General features: G+C 35.2%; 2 protein-coding genes across 2 annotated transcripts; both read right to left on the reverse strand.

Moving 5' to 3' along the window:
• Positions 1-7,151: 7,151 nt before the first annotated feature.
• LOC138336785 (uncharacterized) lies at positions 7,152-11,734 on the reverse strand. The gene is made up of 3 exons (XM_069286350.1): positions 11,431-11,734; positions 8,492-8,515; positions 7,152-8,187 (listed from the first exon to the last, which is right to left on the reverse strand). Exons 1-3 carry the CDS (start codon positions 11,717-11,719, stop codon positions 7,466-7,468), a joined length of 1,035 nt encoding a protein of 344 aa, XP_069142451.1. The 5' UTR covers positions 11,720-11,734; the 3' UTR covers positions 7,152-7,465.
• Positions 11,735-15,686: 3,952 nt separating this feature from the next.
• LOC138305029 (large ribosomal subunit protein uL2m-like) lies at positions 15,687-19,162 on the reverse strand. The gene is made up of 5 exons (XM_069245441.1): positions 19,142-19,162; positions 17,636-17,885; positions 16,786-17,037; positions 16,241-16,305; positions 15,687-16,176 (listed from the first exon to the last, which is right to left on the reverse strand). Exons 1-5 carry the CDS (start codon positions 19,160-19,162, stop codon positions 15,823-15,825), a joined length of 942 nt encoding a protein of 313 aa, XP_069101542.1. The 3' UTR covers positions 15,687-15,822.
• Between the last annotated feature and the right edge of the window lie 729 nt (positions 19,163-19,891).

The raw sequence follows: 19,891 nt of genomic DNA on the forward strand, positions 1-19,891 counted from the left end.
ACAATAATAAACACCATATAACCCTTACTGTCGGTACAATAATAAACACCATATAACACTTACTGTCGGTACAATAATAAACACCCATAAAACCCTTACTGTCGGTACAATAATAAACACCCATAAAACCCTTACTGTCGGTACAATAATAAACACCCATATAAAACCCTTACTGTCGGTACAATAATAAACACCATATAACCCTTACTGTCGGTACAATAATAAACACCCATATAACCCTTACTGTCGGTACAATAATAAACACCATATAACCCTTACTGTCGGTACAATAATAAACACCCATATAACCCTTACTGTCGGTACAATAATAAACACCATATAACCCTTTCTGTCGGTACAATAATAAACACCATATAACCCTTACTGTCGGTACAATAATAAACACCCATATAACCCTTACTGTCGGTACAATAATAAACACCATATAACCCTTACTGTCGGTACAATAATAAACACCCATATAACCCTTACTGTCGGTACAATAATAAACACCATAAAACCCTTACTGTCGGTACAATAATAAACACCCATATAACCCTTACTGTCGGTACAATAATAAACACCCATATAACCCTTACTGTCGGTACAATAATAAACACCCATATAACCCTTACTGTCGGTACAATAATAAACACCCATATAACCCTTACTGTCGGTACAATAATAAACACCATATAACCCTTACTGTCGTCGGTACAATAATAAAACACCATATAACCCTTACTGTCGGTACAATAATAAACACCATATAACCCTTACTGTCGGTACAATAATAAACACCCATATAACCCTTACTGTCGGTACAATAATAAACATCCATATAACACTTACTGTCGGTACAATAATAAACACCCATATAACCCTTACTGTCGGTACAATAATAAACACCCATAAAACACTTACTGTCGGTACAATAATAAACACCCATATAACCCTTACTGTCGGTACAATAATAAACATCCATATAACCCTTACTGTCGGTACAATAATAAACACCATATAACCCTTACTGTCGGTACAATAATAAACACCCATATAACCCTTACTGTCGGTACAATAATAAACACCCATATAACACTTACTGTCGGTACAATAATAAACACCCATATAACCCTTACTGTCGGTACAATAATAAACACCCATATAACCCTTACTGTCGGTACAATAATAAACACCCATATAACCCTTACTGTCGGTACAATAATAAACACCCATATAACCCTTACTGTCGGTACAATAATAAACACCCATATAACACTTACTGTCGGTACAATAATAAACACCCATATAACACTTACTGTCGGTACAATAATAAACACCCATAAAACCCTTACTGTCGGTACAATAATAAACACCCATATAACCCTTACTGTCGGTACAATAATAAACACCCATATAACACTTACTGTCGGTACAATAATAAACACCCATATAACACTTACTGTCGGTACAATAATAAACACCATATAACCCTTACTGTCGGTACAATAATAAACACCCATATAACCCTTACTGTCGGTACAATAATAAACACCCATATAACCCTTACTGTCGGTACAATAATAAACACCCATATAACCTTACTGTCGGTACAATAATAAACCCCATATAACACTTACTGTCGGTACAATAATAAACACCCATATAACCCTTACTGTCGGTACAATAATAAACACCATATAACCCTTACTGTCGGTACAATAATAAACACCCATATAACCCTTACTGTCGGTACAATAATAAACACCCATATAACCCTTACTGTCGGTACAATAATAAACACCCATATAACCCTTACTGTCGGTACAATAATAAACACCCATATAACCCTTACTGTCGGTACAATAATAAACACCCATAAAACCCTTACTGTCGGTACAATAATAAACACCATATAACCCTTACTGTCGGTACAATAATAAACATCCATATAACACTTACTGTCGGTACAATAATAAACACCCATATAACCCTTACTGTCGGTACAATAATAAACACCATATAACACTTACTGTCGGTACAATAATAAACACCCATATAACCCTTACTGTCGGTACAATATTAAACACCATATAACCCTTACTGTCGGTACAATAATAAACCCACACCATAAAACCCTTACTGTCGGTACAATAATAAACACCCATATAACCCTTACTGTCGGTACAATAATAAACACCATATAACCCTTACTGTCGGTACAATAATAAACACCCATATAACCCTTACTGTCGGTACAATAATAAACACCCATATAACCCTTACTGTCGGTACAATAATAAACACCCATATAACCCTTACTGTCGGTACAATAATAAACACCCATATAACCCTTACTGTCGGTACAATAATAAACACACCATATAACCCTTACTGTCGGTACAATAATAAACACCATATAACCCTTACTGTCGGTACAATAATAAACACCCATATAACCCTTACTGTCGGTACAATAATAAACACCCATATAACACTTACTGTCGGTACAATAATAAACACCATATAACCCTTACTGTCGGTACAATAATAAACACCCATATAACACTTACTGTCGGTACAATAATAAACACCCATATAACCCTTACTGTCGGTACAATAATAAACACCCATATAACCCTTACTGTCGGTACAATAATAAACACCCATATAACCCTTACTGTCGGTACAATAATAAACACCCATATAACCCTTACTGTCGGTACAATAATAAACACCCATATAACCCTTACTGTCGGTACAATAATAAACACCCATATAACCCTTACTGTCGGTACAATAATAAACACCATATAACCCTTACTGTCGGTACAATAATAAACACCATATAACCCTTACTGTCGGTACAATAATAAACACCATATAACCTTACTGTCGGTACAATAATAAACACCCATATAACCCTTACTGTCGGTACAATAATAAACACCATATAACCCTTACTGTCGGTACAATAATAAACACCCATATAACCCTTACTGTCGGTACAATAATAAACACCATATAACCCTTACTGTCTTACTGTCGGTACAATAATAAACACCATATAACACTTACTGTCGGTACAATAATAAACACCCATATAAACCTTACTGTCGGTACAATAATAAACACCCATATAACACTTACTGTCGGTACAATAATAAACACCCATATAACCCTTACTGTCGGTACAATAATAAACACCCATATAAACCTTACTGTCGGTACAATAATAAACACCCATATAACCCTTACTGTCGGTACAATAATAAACACCCATATAACCCTTACTGTCGGTACAATAATAAACACCATATAACCCTTACTGTCGGTACAATAATAAACACCAATATAACCCTTACTGTCGGTACAATAATAAACATCCATATAACCCTTACTGTCGGTACAATAATAAACACCCATATAACCCTTACTGTCGGTACAATAATAAACACCCATATAACCCTTACTGTCGGTACAATAATAAACACCCATATAACCCTTACTGTCGGTACAATAATAAACACCCATATAACACTTACTGTCGGTACAATAATAAACACCCATATAACCCTTACTGTCGGTACAATAATAAACACCATATAACCCTTACTGTCGGTACAATAATAAACACCCATATAACCCTTACTGTCGGTACAATAATAAACACCCATATAACCCTTACTGTCGGTACAATAATAAACACCTATATAACCCTTACTGTCGGTACAATAATAAACACCCATATAACACTTACTGTCGGTACAATAATAAACACCCATATAACACTTACTGTCGGTACAATAATAACACACCATATAACACTTACTGTCGGTACAATAATAAACACCCATATAACCCTTACTGTCGGTACAATAATAAACACCCATATAACCCTTACTGTCGGTACAATAATAAACACCCATATAACACTTACTGTCGGTACAATAATAAACACCATATAACCTTACTGTCGGTACAATAATAAACACCCATATAACACTTACTGTCGGTACAATAATAAACACCATAAAACCCTTACTGTCGGTACAATAATAAACACCCATATAACCCTTACTGTCGGTACAATAATAAACACCCATATAACACTTACTGTCGGTACAATAATAAACACCCATATAACCCTTACTGTCGGTACAATAATAAACACCCATATAACCCTTACTGTCGGTACAATAATAAACACCCATATAACCCTTACTGTCGGTACAATAATAAACACCCATATAACCCTTACTGTCGGTACAATAATAAACACCCATATAACACTTACTGTCGGTACAATAATAAACACCCATATAACCCTTACTGTCGGTACAATAATAAACACCCATATAACCCTTACTGTCGGTACAATAATAAACACCCATATAACACTTACTGTCGGTACAATAATAAACACCCATATAACCCTTACTGTCGGTACAATAATACCCACCCATATAACACTTACTGTCGGTACAATAATAAACACCCATATAACCCTTACTGTCGGTACAATAATAAACACCCATATAACACTTACTGTCGGTACAATAATAAACACCCATATAACACTTACTGTCGGTACAATAATAAACACCCATATAACCCTTACTGTCGGTACAATAATAAACACCCATATAACACTTACTGTCGGTACAATAAATAAACATAATCGGCAATAATAAACACATATAACTTACTGTCGGTACAATAATAAACACCATATAAACCCTTACTGTCGGTACAATAATAAACACCCATATAACACTTACTGTCGGTACAATAATAAACACCCATATAACACTTACTGTCGGTACAATAATAAACACCCATATAACCCTTACTGTCGGTACAATAATAAACACCCATATAACCCTTACTGTCGGTACAATAATAAACACCCATATAACACTTACTGTCGGTACAATAATAAACACCCATATAACCTTACTGTCGGTACAATAATAAACACCCATATAACCTTACTGTCGGTACAATAATAAACACCCATATAACCCTTACTGTCGGTACAATAATAAACACCCATATAACCTTACTGTCGGTACAATAATAAACACCATATAACACTTACTGTCGGTACAATAATAAACACCCATATAACACTTACTGTCGGTACAATAATAAACACCCATATAACACTTACTGTCGGTACAATAATAAACACCCATATAACCCTTACTGTCGGTACAATAATAAACACCCATATAACCCTTACTGTCGGTACAATAATAAACACCCATATAACACTTACTGTCGGTACAATAATAAACACCCATATAACCCTTACTGTCGGTACAATAATAAACACCCATATAACACTTACTGTCGGTACAATAATAAACACCCATATAACACTTACTGTCGGTACAATAATAAACATCCATATAACCCTTACTGTCGGTACAATAATAAACACCCATATAACCCTTACTGTCGGTACAATAATAAACACCCATAAAACACTTACTGTCGGTACAATAATAAACACCCATATAACCCTTACTGTCGGTACAATAATAAACACCATATATCACCCTTACTGTCGGTACAATAATAAACACCCATATAACCCTTACTGTCGGTACAATAATAAACACCATATAACACTTACTGTCGGTACAATAATAAACACCATATAACCCTTACTGTCGGTACAATAATAAACACCCATATAACACTTACTGTCGGTACAATAATAAACACCCATATAACCCTTACTGTCGGTACAATAATAAACACCATATAACACTTACTGTCGGTACAATAATAAACACCCATATAACACTTACTGTCGGTACAATAATAAACACCCATATAACCCTTACTGTCGGTACAATAATAAACACCATATAACACTTACTGTCGGTACAATAATAAACACCCATATAACCCTTACTGTCGGTACAATAATAAACACCCATATAACACTTACTGTCGGTACAATAATAAACACCATATAACACTTACTGTCGGTACAATAATAAACACCCATATAACCCTTACTGTCGGTACAATAATAAACACCCATATAACACTTACTGTCGGTACAATAATAAACACCCATATAACCCTTACTGTCGGTACAATAATAAACACCCATATAACACTTACTGTCGGTACAATAATAAACACCCATATAACACTTACTGTCGGTACAATAATAAACACCCATATAACACTTACTGTCGGTACAATAAATAAACACCATATAACCCTTACTGTCGGTACAATAATAAACACCCATATAACACTTACTGTCGGTACAATAATAAACACCCATATAACCCTTACTGTCGGTACAATAATAAACACCCATATAACACTTACTGTCGGTACAATAATAAACACCCATATAACCCTTACTGTCGGTACAATAATAAACACCCATAAACACTTACTGTCGGTACAATAATAAACACCATATAACACTTACTGTCGGTACAATAATAAACACCCATATAACCCTTACTGTCGGTACAATAATAAACACCATATAACACTTACTGTCGGTACAATAATAAACACCATATAACCCTTACTGTCGGTACAATAATAAACATCCATATAACCCTTACTGTCGGTACAATAATAAACATCCATATAACACTTACTGTCGGTACAATAATAAACATCCATATAACACTTACTGTCGGTACAATAATAAACACCAATATAACCCTTACTATCGGTACAATTATAAACACCCATATAATCCATTTTGTCGATGAGACCTTTCTGTTGTGAACAACCTGAATTGTACTTTTATCTTTTTCGAAAGCTTCTAAGGACATCTTTCATACAAAGTGCCATATATCAATGTTATGCATAAGGACCAAAGAAATTGTTACAGACTAAATGTATGTATTCTGTTTTATTGTTGTGGGGTTTTTTTATTTGAATTTGCTGTCATCCTAATATTCGCCACAGTCTTAGTGACAAAAACGATAGGTAATGAAAAGAGAATATGTTCATCCGCATCAGGAAATTCTGACATTGATCTAGTCGTAACAAATTAGACCTGAAATCCCTTCAAACATTTGTATACACATAAACTGAAATCAATTCAGTGGTCCCCGTGCAAAACTTTAATAAAATATAAGAATAAGTGTAAAAGAAAGAAATAACGTTTTTCAGATGTTTTAATATAAACTTTCTATACAACCTGAACATGTAGTTTACACATACAAGCTTTCACTACCATTTTATCATGTTTACGCGTACACAAAATCATCGTCAGTAAACTAAATGAAATGAAAACGGACCGCGAGACATTTTAGTCGCATTTCTGTTCATTCATCGTCCAAGCCTTATACTGAGTATATGGTACCAAAGTCCGTGGAAAACTTGCCAGCCATGGTGTAGTGGTTATCTCGAACGCGAAGGACGAATCAGATCACTTTGAAACAAAAGTATTAAGATAATAGTTTCTGTCTGTCTAATTGCTATTTGGCACCAAATTGATGAAACCGGAAGCACATGTCTTGGCAGAATCGTTCCACTTCAGGCCGGTAGGACAAGTGTTGACGTACACATCCCCCCACAGATCGCACTGAAGAAACTTGCTGGAGTCAGGGGCGTAAGAGAAGAAAAGCTGTCCGGCGGACAATGATTCAACTGTGCATGGGTTTTTCATGGTATTTCCACCATCAGTGCTGCCACTTCCTGTTCCAGTATTTCCACTTCCGGCACTTCCAGCACCAGTGTTTCCATTGGCAGGGAGAACGGTTCCGATTTGGAAAACACAGGACAGACGAGACTCCTGCCAGACAAGACCATCAGGGCAATCAAGGATGGTAGGGTGGCCGAGCATGTCACACTCAATGAATTTGGTGATGTCATTGGCAACGGAGAAATAGATGTTTCCTGCTTGGATATTTTCCTGGGTGCAAGGGTTTGATCCTACAGTAGCTGGAGCAGAGGTGACGGCGGGGTTGACCACGACTGGTGCTGAGGTAGCCGGGGCAGCTGTCAGGGGCTTAGAAAGGTCGATGCAGGACGTACTTGTAGACACGTAGGTCTCTCCAGCTGGACACTGTACGATGAACATTCGTCCGAAAAGGTCGCACTGGATAAATTTGGTGTTGTCAGTTGGGTGAGGGAAATAGATAGACTGGTCTGGGTTAGACTTGCATGGATTTGGGACATTTTGGAATGCATCTGAAAGCAATATCGAAGTTTATATTAAGTATATAGTTATATGTAATAATACTGGATATCGAGTAAGTAACATCAACGTTAAGGACATTTTTGTGGAGAAAATGATTGTTAAATACGTGTTCATTTCAATAGACAAAATGGCGGTTAACTTGATAAGTGTTCGTAAGGTTTTTTGCATACAAAAAAATATTTATTAAACAAAAATGTTAATACACTGTAGTTAATATTATGTTGCTTTTTTTATTTTTCAACTGATTTAATATGTACAACGGATGTTCTCTATTGGATTATGGCGATAACGTACCTGGGCAATCGGCCTGCCTGGCAACTGGAATAGAAGAAAAAACATATGAAACATTCATAAAAAATTGTAATTCAAGTTTGATCAGTTAGCAGGAATAACGAGATCAGATACGTTTCACACTCAGAGGCCTTATATTTCTTACAACAACACCGGACATTCAGGCACATCTTGACACCTAGGCGAATTGCCAAATTTTAACAGCAAATACAATTGGCCGCATATATCTTAGCCAATCCTTAAGAATTATTAGAAATATCCCAGACAACAGAATTGACTCGCCAAATATGCCCTTAGCAACCCATATCATAGAAATTTCAGCAACAAGAAATCAGTACCTCGATGTTCTTGTGAACAAATGTGAATAGCTACATGCATTTATTTGTTATCAGCAAGAGAGGGCAAAAGACAAAATCCCACTCCATTCCTAGACAACGAGAGTTAAATGTAAGACGAAGGATTTGCAACAAGACAAAATTGCAATACGTACCATTGAAATCTATCATTAATTGCTGTGAATTATCTTCACACTAATAAGCTACCACCATATTAAACTCATAACATTAGCACATTTAGGTCCTTTGCAACGAGAAACCGTTGGCACATTTACCGCTGACCAGACGATAGCATAACATAATCAGAAACCAGATAACCTTCAATTGTCAAAAATTCTTAGTGTTATTGAAATAGAATTGCATGATATGTTTCCATGACAACCAAACAGTATTGGTAAGAATACCCTCTACATTCAGCATTGTCAAACAAAAACTGGAAATTTGACTGAATTGCAACAAAAATTCTTGCTATAAACTTCCCTAACAACAAGAGGTAACTGCTTATATGCAACAAAACGATTCGTTACACATATCTTGATAACTAAAAAGAATGTCCCTTCATTTCTTTTACAAAATGACTGAATTGTTACACAGAGTATAATTACAACATATATACTTATGAATAAGACTGATTCGGTGCAACTCTTGTAGACTAGAAAAAATGTTGAAGAATTAAATTAATTGACAATAAATCAGAACTGCAACAATGGGTGGACAACAAGGCAAAGCTACAATTAATGCCTAAAATCAGTAGGTCAAATTACAATACATTTCAGATCATATAATAAAATGGTCATGCATACAATAAACGAAGAATTAGATTTACAAAACAATTGATGACATCGTTACTTATATGTTGCCGATTGGACAATACTTTTAAAGATAACATAATAAATTCAGGATGGTGTAATGTGTAATCCATTTCGCAGTTCATGTTGAACTTGTTCCAAGAGCATCTCACTACCCCATGGAATCGACCAAAGCAATATTCATTCGTTATATAACATCTAATACATGTTCATGAAATTGCTATCAGAAAAGCTTTATGCTCCAGGACAAACGTGATATTTTTTTCGTTGAACCAAAACCTAAATCAATCACGTTTTCAGGCGGATAGATTAATATAAAGAGAGTTCGATCTTTATGACATTGGGTTTTGATAAGACATAAGTTAAAATCGGAGATACCATGACTCTATATAGTAGGAATATGCCAACTACTTGACATTTGATAACGTGCCCTATTTGCTTAGGTCAGCCATTTATCAGGCCACAAGGTGCCGGGGGCCGTTCTATCTCAGCATTGTGTTAAATAGAAGTTTGTCTGATAAGGCACGTCACTCTACCCAGGGTCACTGGGACCAGGGACTGCTTCAAATCCGTATCTCTTGTCCGGCTTCGTTTCCCATTTTGGAATTTTGAGTGTTGCGGACATGAAGCTAGGATAAATCTATCCAATAGTATTATCAGAAGTGAAAGGATAGCGCGCGGTCAATATCTTATAGAATGTTATTTTGATCAATGCAAAAAAGTAAATACAGAAATTCTATCTTTATCTGGATCGAACAGTATTATATGGCACGCAAATTATCAGTAGCCCAAAACAAAATACTTTAAAACGTACACATCTTAGTGGTAACCTTATTTAAGCGGTTTTCACGCTGGCATCGGTGCGCTAAAATTTAGTTGCGCATATTTTTTAAGTATAATGTATACAGGGCGTGGTTTGACGAACATTTTTTAAAGTTATTTGTGCCGTACTTTTCATATTCACGCGACAAAAAGAGCTTTTATTATTTATTCTCAATGAAAAATAACCAACTTTACATCTCTGAATGTTCGCCCAGTTACGCACAATTAACTTTAACTTTACGGGATATCATTATTTAACTAAGAATTATTCACAGGATAGCATTAAGAGTTTTAAGGAAGGCTCCTTAACTTCCGATATTTTCCTCAGCTCATGCTCCAGCATTAAAGTTAAGGAATTCCTTAAAAATAGGAATGTTCATGAAACTGGGTTATGCTATCATGATGAATAAACAAATTCATCATTGCGCCGTAACCTGTTCAAAATCATTTTGCGCCAAAATAAGTACGCTTGCACTATGCAGGCGTCAAATCTATGTATGCTGTTATTTTCAAAAATTTTCGTTAGATAACAATCGCCACTAAAAGAAACTTCAAGCGAACAGGTTGGAATATTTTGACAGCAATGCTTTCTATGCACCTGTTCTTGCGTTCGTGTCGCATCACTTAAAGACCAATTTACCACAAACGGGTCAAGAAATTTAAAGATAAAATGTGAATATCTATTTCCATTTCAAAATTTCTGAAATGCAAATGAATGAATATATGATTTAATTCCTAGATTTGTTAAATAAATAAACGTACTAAAAGAATACGAATCACATCGCAATACAAGGATGACATGTTATAGCAATGTAATTGCAATCTTACCGTAATAACTAAAAGATAATATCTAAATAGAAGTTATCAATTGTAAACCATTTTATCTAATGCGAAATTATCTCATGTCATCTTTTTATATATAAATATTTAATAAAAAATATATTGCGACAAAATTTAAATTAATGGTACTACTTACATCTGTGAGGCACTGCCGCTGCTAGGCTGAGACAGAGAACGAAAACGGCTGCAGGGATCATTTTGGAGTATTCAACGGTCGGAGGGACTGGCAGAGAAGACAGGGGAGCGTGTGAAATTAACTCCTTAAATAGGGGGCCTGTCACTGCCGCAGTTCTTATCTTCCCGATAACTTGGTCATCTCGAACCCGTGGGGTCAACCAGATGTGCGTCAGGAATGGACTGCTGGCCGTTATCGGGTACCGTTCACCTGGTGGCGAGGCGGCGTTGCTAGATCCGGGTGATCTCATCCGGACAAAATCAAACGGGAGGATTATGAATATTTATCAAATTCTAATTAAAAACAACATCTCTATTCTTTAAAATAATCAGCCATGACGAACTGCATGTTGTATGTTTCATTATTTTATCGAATGATGTGTGTTTTGTGTGTTTTTAAAATCAATTTTGGTTTTGTGTGTCTTGATTTCCCCATTGTTGACCCCATTAGAGTTCATACAATCATAATAAAGTTAGGTGGTAAGATCAATTGAAGTCGCACTGCCCTTGTTTGTAAACAAGTTCCGTTGTCCGATGTCGTGACTGCGGCGATCGACATTTTGTCAACTCCCATCCGTAACTAGCGCTCGAAAGGAAATTATCTTTAAGATTACAACATTGACAAATTTCAACCACCCCACTAAGTTTGGTGTTTGTATGTCAAGAGATTAAGTCGTATGTGAGAGAATATAATACTTCTAATTTAAATAGTCAGGTCGTCATACTGCAAGGTTTTCTATCATAAACGACTAATACATAGACGATCGATTTATTCATATCAGAAGATCTTAAATAAACAAAAACCTATCTCGATATTAAAATGCATTGAAAACAAAGTATAAAAGAGTGTACCCCGTTTGAACATTGCCCTTTAACGTTATTTAATACTGACGGCAATTGCAACTTAGATGCAAGTAATAAACGACATTAATTAGCGGTTAAGAAGCTCTATTTGACTATGACCTAGATTTAACGAATGGATATATACGTACCCGGCCTACTATATGCTTTCCCGCCGGAAAAGACAACACCGTGGCTAGGAGTCTTTGAGATATATTTATGATATTGCAGCTAGTAATGTGTTAGTACCTATCATTATTATCATGAAAAGAATAATTAAATTGTAAAACATTGATCATAATCTAGTAAATGTTATTTTGAAATTAAGAACTTTCATTCTAACCGAAAGTTAACATCATATTGTTCATTCAGCGCATGTATCAACCATACAGCTAACGCAGTCGAAGTCGCAGTCATAGCACTAGAATCCAATCCAGTAGACATCTTAATTGTCCTACAATTGAAATCCGAATAAAACTGTGTGTTTTTTTAAATACATTCTAGTGCCACTTTTCATTCTTAAAGAAGCTCCACCGCTGACAAAGTGTAATCTCTATCAAAAACAGGAGTAGACGCATTAGCATTTTGTTTTCTGTTACAAAAGTTACCTACTTTAGACCATTACCTCAATTGAAAAGTTTGAGCTTATCATTTTAATTCAATATAAAATAATTAATTGTGTTGCATACACCAAAAGCAGAAAAATATTTTATATTTTCATTTTATGTTCATTAGACATACATACATGATTAAACACCAATTATTGTTCAATTGATGAGCATCGTTTATGCTCTGTCGGCAGTGGAGCATTTCTAAATATACTATACATGAACCATCATTCGACGCGTGTAGTCGCGACCTTTAAGTTTTAAATCGAAGCACTGGAATTCAATCCAATTGAAATATGTATTGTCCTATATCTGTTTCAGATAAATTGAAATCCGTACTAACAAATCTTATCCATTATTTCTGTAATAGAAATCTATAAAGTCTTCTTTTGAAGTCAAGTCTAGTTCAACTTCTTTTCTTAATTACTTCTTTCTCTAATTTTGTTGTTATTTATAACCATATCAATGTTTGTCGCTATCTCTTATGTTAATTGAATCTGATATGCTACTTACTTAGATATTACCGTATTGTATTACATTTAAATGAGTCTAAATGCAATTGGAAACTAATGTAATAACTTGGCTTCAATGGCACAAATTCTCTAAATGAAAATGAAATTTGTATGGCCAAATTCTCTACCAATGCAATTGAAAACGCCTTGCCAAGTCTCTTGCTCCGAAGCAATGAAATCTGTATCGCTTCATATATCAATTCTATTCCGTTGCCGAAGGAATGTCCATTGCCCTGTTCCAGTGCAGTTGGAAACATATAGCACTAGCTCTGCATTTAGATTTGTTTCAAGGCAATTGGAAACTATTTGCACTACAACTCTCTCAGTGCCATTGACGTAGTTATGAATTTACTCGAGCAGTTTCAGAACATTTTTTTTCAAGACTCCGGTTTTGAGTAACGGTAAGAGGATTTTGTAAAGTGCTCGCTATATTTTAGAGAAATTCAATTTTTTTTTTTTCCTATTTCCATCAATTCAATTTTATACCTTTTCCAGGTTTCATTACAGCGAACATGTAAAATTAAGTCTGTCTTATGCTTGAATTAATCGAAAACTGTTGAAGTAAACATTTGAACTAAACAACCGCAGTTTAAATTTTTGTCCATCTCACACCCATCAATAATTTTACGTCACCATCGGTTCAGTTGTCCTCTGTGGTCTGTCTTCTCTAAGTCATCATTACATGATCATACTTGTCAAAGCTATATCATTACTAGGTCATGTAACCTCCCGAGTCAGGAGATAAATATTTCATAGGTGAAATATACGTTATCAATCGACTGTGTTTTAAAGAAAGTCCGCCATATGACTCACCTCGCCGAGGTGTCATATTAATTTGTTCACAAAGTGTTTCAGGTATCCAACCAACAATTCAGATATATTATATGAACTAATTAGGATGATATACGTGTAGTTTACTGTTCTTCTGGGTTCTGTGAGCGCGGTCTTTTTTACACTATTGACCGCTAAAGATGATAAAAATGAGACATCTGTACCAGTGAGGCAATACAAATGGCGGACTTTCCATCTAAAATACAGCCAATTGATACCGTAGATTGGTACCACTGTGATTTCGAAATCAACGTTCTAGTGAAGAGCGACCTAAAGAGTGACTCCCCTGCAGTGTAATTCAATCGGTTTAAATCAAGATATTCCGATACGTTTTGTTTTCGCGGTAAAATTTGAAATATTATATTCGTATCGGAAATGAGAATGCCTCTGACTAAACCCATTGAATGACATTGCAAGACAAACCTTGAAGTCACTCTAATCGCTCTTCATTTTTAGAAAACGTTGCATTTCGATGTGTCACAAGTCAGAAAGCGCCAGGTAATTTTGGATTGAAAAAATATTGCGTCTGACTATATAGACATCGTTTATATGCATTTGCATGGTTTGTGTGTGATCATGTATTATCGAGGACTGATTGCGTTACTAAGACTCTGGGAAAAAAGGTATACTGGTGTGAGCGCGGTCTTTTTACACTATGGACCGCTAAAGATGATAAAAATGAGACATCTGTACCAGTGAGGCAATACAAATGGCGGACTTTCCATCTAAAATACAGCCAGTTGATACCGTAGATTGGTACCACTGTATTTCTTCAGTATCGTACGCCATTGACTGTTTCGTCAATTTTTCACAGTTCATAAATCGAAACTTGCCGTAAATGATCATTTTCGCTAAGTTTGAAATCCTAAATTGTGGTCATCTTGAAAAACACAATATAGTATTTTAAAAAGATAGGGATGGATGCAGGGTAGGGCAGACCACACATTGTTGTTACCTTGAAACCTCAGATTTGCTATTTGTAAAATGATGGTGAAATCATGGTTTTCCAAGATGAACGCCATAAATGTCATCTTGAAAAACACATTTTCAACTTTTTCTTTTCAACAATTCTACAGGTGCTATTTTTTGGTATGATTGTAAAAGTGGACAACCAATAAAGAATAATTGCCCAACATCACCCAGTCTTAAATTATTTGAGTTCATCTGATCACTCCCAGGGTTAATTATTGCCACTCATTGAAAGTGAAGAACGCTAAATCTAGTATTTCAAACCTGTCTTAAATGATTCTTGCTGTTCAATACAATCCATATGCAGTACAGTGTAGTTTGTGTATTGTGAAGGTAGGAATTCTTCAATATAGAGTCAGTTGACTGCTTTACTTCTCAGCCTTTGAGTTACGATTTTGGATATTGTGTGCTTTTATCACCTTAGGCAATGTTTTCATTTCATTGATACACCAAATAAAAACACTTTCATAATTTATTTAAAATTAGCACAAGTACATAACTCACCATGTATCTCTGTTTTGTCAGGTTTTATCGCTAGCTCTCACAAAATACACCTAGAAATGTTCTCTCTCGTTTGAATAGCTCTTCACACAATTAGTCACTGATTTCTTTAAAGGTTGTTGACGTTGGAGCCTGTATTTTAATATAACTCTTAGCAGCCTTTGGTTTCTTTATTTTTTTACCGTGGTAACCAGTTTTCTTTTGTTTAAATCCACTACTGGGTCTGATCCCCTTCCAACGATTCCTTCCAGCCTTTCCGATTATTTCATCTTGGTGGTCCGGATTGGAGACTCGGCCGACCGTAGCCATGGCGTACTGGTCGACACGCATTTCTCTCTTTGAAGGCATGCTGATAACTACACTGTTGTCCTCTAGTTTACGCGTTACCACACCGCTCGTTCCTGCGGCCCTTGCCACCCTGCCACCAGCTTTGGGCCATCGTTCTATGTTGTGGACAATGGTCCCAATTGGTAGGGATCCCACAGCCACCAGCTTTAGGCCATCGTTCTATGTTGTGGACAATGGTCCCAATTGGTAGAGATCCCACAGGGTACTGGTTGCCTTTCTCAGCAGACACTACAAAACATAGTTAAAGTGTTTTCAATGTTGAACTGAAGTTATTGGTGACATTATGGTACTGTGATGCAATGAGCTGAAGATGGACATCTTATACTTGTCTCAAAATGTGTCATAAAATCATTTTAGTCTTTTGGTTGATTAAATACTTTACCTTTAACATTTCTACAATTTTGAATCCCCACCCAATAGGGATGCTACCAATTTACAGGTGTATAGGACATTAATAAACCTGTTATGGGACCAGAGTTCCTGTGAGCAAAGTTAGGCTGATTTTGTAACAAAATGTGTAATAAAAGTACCAGGTATTTGTCTTTCAGTTAATTAAATAGTTTAGAAGTAAAGTTCTATAGAGATCATTTAAAGGACTTACAGCTACAGCGTATGTCTAATAATTTAATAATTGATTAGAAATATGATAGGCACTATGTATGGTAGCTGAAAGCATTCAATATAAAATCCTATAAATCATTCCTTTACCTGGAAAATCAGGAATATTAGCAAAGGTTTTGATCAGATCCCCCTTCTGCATCCCGTCAGACGCTAGAATGTAGCGTTTCCTGTTTCCAGTTGCTGCGACTGCAATGTCTGCTGTACGCAGGGGGTCGTAGCGTACCTGGATCACTCTCTCGTGACCAACATCAGTCTGGTTTTCTGGTACATTGTAATCAAAGCTGACAATACGAAGACATTGTTTGTGACCACCTCCAACTCGTCTGTACACAGCTCTCCCTAGTAAATAGTGATCACATTTTTCATTCCTTTTTTAAAACAAAAATCTGATGAATATTAAAGATGCTCCACCGCTGACAAAAAGATTTTTTTTCAATAACAAATGGGAGAAGACGATTTAATGTTTTTCTTCAGTTACAAAATTCACTTACTTTACACCACCATTAACCCTATTGAAAAGTTTGAGCTTCTAATTTTAAGATAGAATTATAAAAATAATTAACTGCGTACCGAAGAAAGTCCATGGCACTATGTCCTATACGGAATGAAGTAATAATTGTGAAGTACAAATATCCCTTTGGATATGGATTTCAATGTGCATACTAATAATGAATGAGATACAAGAAGCCACAAGGCATGGCAATGCTGTCTGTGCACCACAAGAGGCAATAGTCTAATTAATATATGGACATATGGGTTCATTATTATCTCTAATTTACAGGTGTGTAGGCCGTAGTCATACATGTACCTGTTAAAGGACCAGTATTATCTCTCTATAATTTACAGGTGTATAGGATGCCGACATACATCTACCCGTTATAGGACCAGTATGGTCTCTAACTTACAGGTGTACATGTATATACTTCTGAAGACATACCTGTTACAGAGTCCCTGCCTCCACTTTTGAACAGCCTCTGTGGTTTAAGAGACTTTTGTTTCCAGTCTATGCTTTCATCATTATACTTGTGCTTGATTGCTAGGGCAGCTGTTGTATTTATTCCACACCTGAAAAGGTGACATTTTGATAAATATATCTTTATCTGAAATAAGCACTGTGCAATATATATATATATTATTGCACTGAGACAATCAAGAGTATAATTTGTCTTTCCAATAACATATATGTCCTAATATCATATCCACATTCTGTCTTTACCATTATACTGTAAACATACATATTTACTTTGGTAGTGTAATTTTAGCTTTTTTCGCGTAGTCTTTGAAGTGCTAATTCATATAGAGCACTAAATTTTCAAAAGGATATTTCCAGTATTGAACCACTTGATTGCCCTTAAAAAAATACTTTACAGTTTTTTGCATTTACACTTAAATTTGACAGAGCTTAATAAATTCATTTACAGTGTTGTAAACCATGCTGTTGATCGAATATCAAGACCAACCATGAATGAAATACGGTATTAGTGTACAAGATTGCACATATACCAAATTGTCAAAATCATTACGAAATAAAATCAATCAAATGATGTTAAGTCAATAGTCAAAAAAAGAATATAGAGTCACCTCTGTGATCTACATAATATGTAGTACACTATAAATATAGCTATGTTAAATATAATATCTAAATGAGTCAAGTATGAAGTTGCAGGACAATGAAACACAACATGGAAATCCCAAACCAATATACAGGTCAACTACCTATACACAAACCTAAATGGAAGTGGTAAAAACATTAATTTATAACTCTGATCCACTGACCTCAATTTGGTACACTTTATATTCCAATTATAAGCAAAACATGACGCCCTTGGCCTAATTATCATGCTACAGAAGAAGCCATTATCTTAGCCACGACCCAAACTTAAACCTTACAGGAAGGTCAAGGTCATTCACATGAACTCGCTCTATGACTTGACCTAAATTCTCCATCAGGTAATTAAAACGAAGCCAATTTGTTTTCCATGCCATAAGTAAATGTTCCTTTAACTATATATATATAGGCTGGAACTTTGTCATCAATTTTGTTTTTATGCCATAAGCAATACGTATACCAGGTATTTGTTCTTTGACAGTCAGTCTGAAATTTTGTCATCTATTTGTTTTCTTTATAAGAAAAATGTGTGCATGCATCTTGAACAAAGAAGGTACTCCAGATTATTTACTCAATAATTCAAGTTGATTAAGCATTAAACTATCTTCCTATGGCATCTATGGTCTATAGAATGCCAAAGATTTGCAGACAATCTTCATAATGCATGCTAGCGCATGATGAGATGGTTGTCTGCAAAGCTCTGGCATTTACATAGACCAAAGATGCCATAGGAAGATAGTTAATGTTTATATTTACATTATCAACTCATTTTGAGGTCTCTGCATTAACATTGTTTAAGCTAGACTAGGAAACCCTCTATTAACGACTATTTACTTCACGAGATTGAACAGCCATTTTGACAGTGATCAGTTGATGTCAGATATAATGGTCACATTTTGAGTGTCAGTTACACCCTCATATACTTCACTTTGCCTTGGTTAGTTTATATAGTAGAACATTCTTTGAGCTACTTTAAATACAAAATGTAGATAAATGACTATACATTAAAAAGCGTAGTGTGAAACATCATTTGAATTAACAATACAGTGTTTGAAATTGATGAGATTGTAGGGTTTTATCATTTATGGGACTTGGTTAATATTTAGACTAGATCTATATCTCTTTGTACTGGGACTCATTCACTGTGTTCTATATATATATATAGACTCCCCTTAAAATTTACTACATAAAATGCTATATCGATCTAATGTGGAAAACTTTATATTCCAATGTTTTTTTAGGTTTTTTTAACTTATAGATATATTTTACTAATAACCAATTACTGGTATACATTCGAATACGTCATCATGAGTCTGATGTCCCCATGCATTACCGACATGAATACAATTAATAACATTCATATGTGGTTATTTTACCCTTTTTTATAAATGACCTATAGGTGGTCCATGGAATGAAATGTTAACATGTGAAGGTCCTGAAAGTAATAAATACAATTGTTCAAGCTATATACATGTACAGTACATAGATCTATATGCATCAACCCGATCATTATATATTGTGTACAGTAATATCAGTATACACTAAAACCTGCCCATTTCGATCAACATAGATCCATAGTTTAGC

Source organism: Argopecten irradians, chromosome 12 (assembly GCF_041381155.1).
Source record: "Argopecten irradians isolate NY chromosome 12, Ai_NY, whole genome shotgun sequence".
NCBI classification, from domain to species: domain Eukaryota; kingdom Metazoa; phylum Mollusca; class Bivalvia; order Pectinida; family Pectinidae; genus Argopecten; species Argopecten irradians.